The sequence below is a fragment of the Penaeus japonicus genome, unplaced genomic scaffold, assembly GCF_977035675.1.
Source record: "Penaeus japonicus unplaced genomic scaffold, GWHDUDI00000001_assembly GWHDUDI00000029, whole genome shotgun sequence".
Taxonomy (NCBI): Eukaryota; Metazoa; Arthropoda; class Malacostraca; order Decapoda; family Penaeidae; genus Penaeus; species Penaeus japonicus.
This window is the reverse complement of record NW_028234431.1, coordinates 6,818,034-6,825,370: the sequence shown is the minus strand read 5'-3', so window position 1 is coordinate 6,825,370 and position 7,337 is coordinate 6,818,034. Positions and strand designations below refer to the sequence as shown.

The window sequence follows — 7,337 nt, the reverse complement described above, 5'->3', positions numbered from 1 at the left end:
TGTATTATCTTTCCGGCATGCGATTTGCTCCTAGCCCGTGGCTTTGGCCGGGCTTTGATGGATAGCCGTTAAAAATTCATGTAAATCCCTCTTTAGTGGATCATTGGCGGGCTCCCTCCCGACCTGGCGTGTGCGGGCGTTCTACCCTTTTGGTGATCCTCCCCATGGGTGTCTTGTGCGACAGGCTCCTTTTGGCGTCTCTGCCCCGTTACTTCTTGTATTCCTTCCTGCATTACCCCGTGGCGCGGCCTCCATCTGTCTTCATTATTTCTAGGGCGATCGTTATTCGGTTCACCATCATTCCTTTTTTTCCCACAACTATCACATTCGCTGATGTTTATATCATACATTTCTTCCAAAAGTGACAACACAATAACCATTATAGGTAATTTAAATTTCACAGGATTACTTCAATTTTTAATTTAGAAAAGCTCTTTCAACGTGCTCAATTTCATCCTTCAACTTCCTCCCCCTTTCCCTCAGCTGTTAGATCTCTCAAAGGGTAGTAGCATCAGCTATCTCCCTTCCGCCCCTCTCATAGTGCTGGTTCCTTTTATGTCCCTAATACAGTATACAAAAACATTTCCACGATACAAATATGGCTGAGGTAAATAGTATGAATACTTGTTCAAACTGTACGGCGTGTGTTATTTGTTTAAAAAGGCTTTGATCTTGAGTGGGACTCTGAAGAGTTTGATTATGGGTGACATTCGATAGATGTTCCCGACACAATTCTTCATGCGAGACCACAGTACCATATGAGACGCTTTGTCACCGGCCTAGTAAACTGGCAGCGTAAAAGCCCGCGACAATAATGAACTCCCTGGTGGACATAATTTGAAATCGGGAACCCCGAACCAAATTACTTCTCTCGGGACTGGGAGAGTAAGCCCGCAGAACAAAGTCCAAATGGAAGGATTAAAAGACTCATGTCGATGGATTAGCCACCATCTGACGCGCGCCGGGATGGTGGTTCTGTCCGGCCGGCCACAAGATAATCCCGTATCGCTCCGTACTACCATTTATTGATTTCTTAATCCTCCTCATCGAGCCGAGGTTTTGCCAGGCAGGCCAGCAGGCACGCTCACTGAGGAAATGATGAACGTGGGTTACTTTAGCCGGGGAAAAAGAAATAAGAGAAAATGGCGAATGCTGAATCAGTAGCTGCCTCCGCCCCCGCCCAGTGTAATCTAGGTTCTCACGCGTATTGTGAGTTTCCGCTGTTGTGTTGGGGATCGCAACGGTCTTCCTCCACACACAGACACACACGCACACACATACACACTAGCCTTCCTCCCCTTCTCGCTCTCCTCGTCCTCCACACGCCGCTTATATCAACCTGATACGACCGGAAATTATACCAATATCTCGGTCTTTTATACACCGAGCGCAAGCCGATATGATAGAATTTCTGTACGCTCCAACTCCTCTTCGGCTGAACCCCACCTTTCTGGCGAAAAGGAAATGAGGTTGGGCCTCGAAAACGTCTTGTTTGAAAGCTTCTGCGAAAGATCACGCTTGAGATTGATGTCTGCATTTACTAGGTTCGCGGCTATTTAAGTGTCAGCAAGGCCTATTCCTGATTCGGAAGTGCTCCATGGCCTAGGCAAACTCTAGAAATTCCTAAGTTAATGTAATCTTTTAGGCCGTTTAGGGGCCGCCGCGTGAACAGGATAATATGTGAATGACTCATTACAATAGGCCAATAATGCGTCACTAATATGTGAATCACATGAATTGGGGGTAGGTAGTTTCTCCTCAACAATAACCAACAAAGGCAGTGACAGCATACTAAGGGGGCTATATTCTGCACAATACTATGATTGTCGGTGTATTCCTATTATTTCAAAGTTGTAGTGGAACAAGGCCTAGATTTGAGACAAGGCCGAGGATGTGAATCAACCGTACTGGGTATACCGAACAACGCCGGCCTGGTCGCTAACAGGGCTACCAACCCCCGCTGGAACATGGTATTTCCAGTACCCACAATTTGAATTTTTTCGCACATATTGCATGCGTCTTTAGTTTTTAACTGTTTGTATGTTTTGTATGTTATATTGAATTTAAGAAATAGGAAGAAAATGGTAGGAAACAGTGTAATACAGTAATCATTTCTCACTAACTTGATATAACGCTTGGAGGCATCTCTTCCAGTTGTGAAAGTTGCCAACTAGGATTTTCATTACTCCATATCATCATCGTTGGGCCACTAGTTAATTTACACTGCTTCTTAAGTCATAACCAGGTTCACCGATAAAACAATAATCACCAATCAGGTATACAAATACCGTGAAATATTGGTAAAGTGGCGAGAATTTAAATCGTGGGAGGGTTGGTGAGCCCGCTGTCGTACCTGGCCGGCCGCCGTCGAGCTCAGTCTACCTGCAACGCGCGCCGAGAGAGGCCGTACTGACTCCGCTCCCACCGGCTGTGATAGTGATAGTGGTTGTGATGCTGTGATAAGAAGTGTTTTTTAAAAACCATTAACCGGACGAGTGCCTGTTGTAGTGGTGGTGCGGTTGTGTGTCGGAATCGCGTGTGTCAGAGCAGGATAAGTTTTGAAACTGTGTGGCGTTGTCTCGGAGACTTCAACAGGCCATGTGCGAGTGTTCCTTTGTGCGTGTGGCCTGCGTCGCCCTCGCACTCGCGGCGGCCTCTCTTGCTCAAGAGTACAGCGTAGATGAACCAAACAACAGAGATGTTGTCTTTAATGGTGAGTATTTTGACGTTCGAAGCCGTTAAACCGCTCTCTTGTCGGAGGAACGGATAGGTGGGTTGGGTGGGTGGTGGGTTAGTGGGCTTGTTTGGGAACACTGTTTGGCAGGGCTGGTATTTTAGTTTTAGTATTCAGGGGTGTAGAATGGCAGGTTATCTTGTACCATGACGGTTTAGTTAAAAATAACTGAATCACATTAATACTAATTTTCCTCATTCGATGTTTGCACACTCACGTTTTGGGGCTTTAGTCGATTATACTCACTATAATATATTCTGTTGAGGGTGCCAAGCGCATAAAAGCCTTTCATTTCTTGCCTACCGTAGTTGCTAAGTGTAGCTACACTTTCGAAATAAGCCAGTTTAGTCAGTAAAACGCTCATAACTTAATTTGCTTATTTTTGCCTGAATCCCTAGTAGTAAAAACCTAAAAGTATCCGGGTGACAAAGTTAATTACATCTTGTGCTGAACTCTTACGGACAAAGGTCACCACTGAAGCCAGACTCAGAAGTATGTCCACGACACATGCAGATGTCGGAAGGGAGTGCCGCAGGATGGCAGGCTGTACCATGCCAAATCCTGCGAATACGAGTGTGCGACCCGGAAGGCCACAAGCTAGCGGGTCAGGAGTCCCCAAGATTCCCATCGGTGACAAGTTAACAAAGACATTTGCATAATAGCATTTTTCCGAAGTGCAATGTCTGTGTAAATGCGCAATGTTGTCGAAGGAGGATGTGGTACTCTGTCATGGTAGACGATGGCAGGTTTTGAACGTGGGTTCTTTTGGCACGATGCCCGGGGTTTTAAGGACGTTGCCTTCTAAAACCTCACAACTCAGCTCAACGGTTATTCGTGTGCATGTTCCCTTTTTAGGTTAGAAACTGGGTGTATGCTTTTGATCTTAATGATAAGATCTTGTAAGAGGAAAAAAATGTTCTGTTATGTTACATTGCAGCAGCATGCTGTGGCAGAAACAGATTCGAACTTTTTGTACCATGGTCGTTCCGTTAATTGGCGTTATTTTTCTCTCCTCTCCCCTCCTCTTTATCCCCTCTTTCTTCTCTCTCTCTTCTCCTCCTCTCCTCTCTCTTTTCCTATCATCTCTTCCTCTCAGTATAATTTTCAATATCTCTATATCCTCAAATTGACACGTGCTGTATTATCCGATAGAAGACGCCCGATATAGATGATGTTACCATGCTTATTAATAGGATCGGAATGTTGAGGATGTCTTTTGGTATTTCCTCCAGTAACCTTTCCTACTCCGTCCAGGATGCCCGCAAGAAATCCATTGTGTCGAACATCCCAGGGAGATTATTCACAATTCCTGGCCTTCGCTTGAAAATAATCTTACAGTGATTTTTTCGCGTCTTGCATCGAACGTAGATTTTTTTTATGTAAAAGAATTTGATAAGTAGAATGGATTGTGTAATTAATTCGGGAGTACCTTGTATAACCGTAAGGTATATTTGAAGAATTCAATACTCGCCTTGACTCTAAGTTGGTCACTTTAAAAAGAATGCGAATATATGGGATGAAATCGGGGAGTTCGATGCAAAGAAAATTGTGATCTACACTAGAATTTAGGGCGGGAGTGGGGGACGGGTTGAGGTGTCCAAAGTCTACGGGATGTGCACGCGATGTTTGGCGCAAACGTAGAAGTTTAATAACTCGCCTCTTGTTTGAGGGTTATTAATTGCTCTGCCATATTGAAATGACTAAAGTATTGACCAGGCAAATGCCTACAAACAAATGTAACTGACATGCCAAAGCAACTGAAAGATAATACATTGTTTTAGATCTGTTAAACGATAATATAAACATAGGGTCGTGTTGCTCATCGCTACAGTGATATAAGATAGTTTAAGGATTTTATATTATTTATAACTAGTTTAACTGGTTACAGTTTACTGCAAGTATTTTTCAACTGCAATATCCTCCATAGAAAACAGTAGCATGTGTAACTTTTTTTTCAAAGTAGGAAAAGTTAGGAAGGAAACGCCAATCATTAATCTTGCCAGGTCGTAGGACGAGGATGCGGAATCATTGTCTAGATTTTCCCAAAGTTCTTCAAGACACGAAGAACAGGGAAGGCGAGCCTTGAGCACGACAAGGAACGAGTGAAAGTATGGGAGTTTGACACGAGTTGCATTGCGAGAGGGAGGAAAGCGCAGAAAACAGAGGTGGAGGAGGGAGGGAGGAGAACACTGGGAAAAGACAGGGGGAGGAATGAGTGGTGAGGAAAGATGAGTAAATAAAAACGATAGAGGGAGGGAGGGACGACCGGGTCTTCGGCAATCGTTTCCGATCTCCTGCAAGTCCGAATGAGAGTATGGGTTTTATCGGAGATATTTCAGTTTCTCTCTCTCTCCCTTTCTTCTCCCTTTCTTCTCTCTTTCTTCTCTCTGTCTCCCTCTCTTCTCTCTGTCTTCTCTCTCTCTCTCTCTCTCTCTCTCTCTCTCTCTCTCTCTCTCTCTCTCTCTCTCTCTCTCTCTCTCTCTTCTCTCTCTTCTCTCTCTCTCTCTCTCTCTCTCTCTCTCTCTCTCTCTCTCTCTCTCTCTCTCTCTCTCTCTCTCTCTCTCTCCCTCCCTCCCTCTCTCCTCTTTCTCTCTCCCTCCTTCCTCTCTCTCTCTCCTCTCTCTCTCTCCTCTCTCTCTCTCCCTCCCCCCCTCTCTCTCTCTCTCCCCTCTCTTCCTCCTCCTCCCACTCTCTCTCTCTCACTCACTCTGTTTCTTTCTCTCTTTCTTGGTGGGAATTTGTCAGTGACGTGTCTTGCATTACGTGTTCGGTTTTATGATCAGATTCGTGTATTTTTACCTATGTATATATTAGAAGGTTATCATCCCCGCGGCTCCACCCTCCGGAAGCTGCAGCTCAATTCAATGGGGATGTGATATTGGCTTCGAATTTAAGCTTGGTAATTGGAAGCGTAAACTGATTGATAGCAACTGCCTTACTTACAAACTATTGTATATGAATGGGTAGAGTGATTAGCAATATAATTGTCATTGTGTGATGATTATAACGCCTGGTTAGGTAAAGCTTTATGGAGAATTATCTTGTTGGTTCATTGACTCGTTTTGATTTTTCAATTGATTTTCGGGGATACACTGCGGTTCTTTTGCGTGTTTTTTGGCCTTCAAGACGCTAAGAAAACCAAGAGCTAAATGATTTAAAATTGAATGTGTCTTAGTGGATTTTGATGCTCACTTCGGTATGGTTGTAGAGCTGACGGTCTTTTTGTTCATTTTCATCTAACATTCCCTATCCGGAAAGGATAACCTGATTATTTTTTGGGAGTTCATTGAAAAGCTAAACCAAACTGGATGGACCCGTTTTGCATACCTGTATTTCGAACATGCGGGATAAATTGCCTTTATCTCCAAAACATATGTATTCTTGACATTTGATGGTAAGAGTAATAATCAGCTGTATATTCCTAGTTTACAGGTCTGTTAGGGAGCCCCCTCCCCTCCACACCATTAGGTCTATATAAGAAAGAACCTGCACCAAGGCTCTCCCTCTCTCTCTTTTTCTCCCTGTCTCTCTCTTTTTCTCCCTGTCTCTCTCTCTTTCTCCCTCTCCCTCTCTCTCTTTCTCCCTCTCCCTCTCCCTCTCCCTCTCTCTCTTTCTCCCTCTCCCTCTCTCTCTTTCTCCCTCTCTCTCTTTCTCCCTCTCCCTCTCTCTCTTTCTCCCTCTCGGTCTCTCTCTCTCTCTCTCTCCCTCTCGGTCTCTCTCTCTCTCTCTCTCTCTCTCTCTCTCTCTCTCTCTCTCTCTCTCTCTCTCTCTCTCTCTCTCTCTCTCTCTCTCTCTCTCTCTCATAATGCAAGGACATCAATGAGGTATGCTTGCCATGGTACTTGACACTTTGTGAGAATTTTCACCCTTCCCTTTCCCTGGCCCTTTACAGGTGGTTTTGGCATTTTACTATGGGTCTAGATAGATTGGTTGTTGTTTTTCTGTCGGTGCATTTTCAACACAAGATAATGAATACACTACAATGTCAAATTAACTAAGAATATGTAATGATGCTTAAGAGGAATAAGATTTGTAGTGATGCCTGACTTAAAATACACACACACACACACACACAAACACACACACACACAAGGAGACACAGAAGAGGAAAAAAGTTGACTTGTAAAGCAATTTATATCATAACTGCCATTTATGTAGTCAGTGAGATTCTTACAGTATAGAATGAACGTACAAACATAATTCATCTGAGGTCTTGGGAACAAATGTTGAGTAAATGAAAATTGAATACATTAATTTCGGGAGATAGGATTAACATATTTTGATTATCTCCTCATCAGAAATACATGTAATTCGAACGACATAATTGAAACGCATTAATTACACACACACACACACACACACACACACACACACACACACACACATATATATATATATATATATAATGTCAAATAGATCGAAAAAGGATATGCTATGATTGCTTAGTTTCTATTAGAAACTATTACGCGAAATGTATGGGAAAGATAGGTATGCTTTATTCAAAGTATCTTCATCGGTAAAAAGAAGCTTGATCAATATTTTTGTCTACAACTGGGGAAGTTAGTGCATATGAATTGGCTTGTTCAGTCCTTGGGTGATTAAT

At 43.4% G+C, this 7,337-nt stretch overlaps 1 protein-coding gene across 50 annotated transcripts in view; it reads left to right on the top strand.

Moving 5' to 3' along the window:
• Nucleotides 1-7,337, top strand: part of Fas3 (fasciclin 3) — a 602,567-nt gene that overhangs the window by 578,633 nt on the left and 16,597 nt on the right. For 14 of the 50 annotated variants that reach the window (XM_086553831.1, XM_043027013.2, XM_086553830.1 and 11 more), the window contains exon 1: nucleotides 2,347-2,713. The exons of 35 other annotated variants lie outside the window; for them this stretch is intronic. In XM_086553831.1, the coding sequence (XP_086409957.1) occupies nucleotides 2,599-2,713 (115 nt within the window). In that variant the 5' untranslated portion in view covers nucleotides 2,347-2,598. Of the gene's footprint in view, nucleotides 1-2,343; nucleotides 2,714-7,337 lie in introns of those variants that run through there. One more of the 50 variants, XM_043027021.2, reaches the window with a different exon arrangement.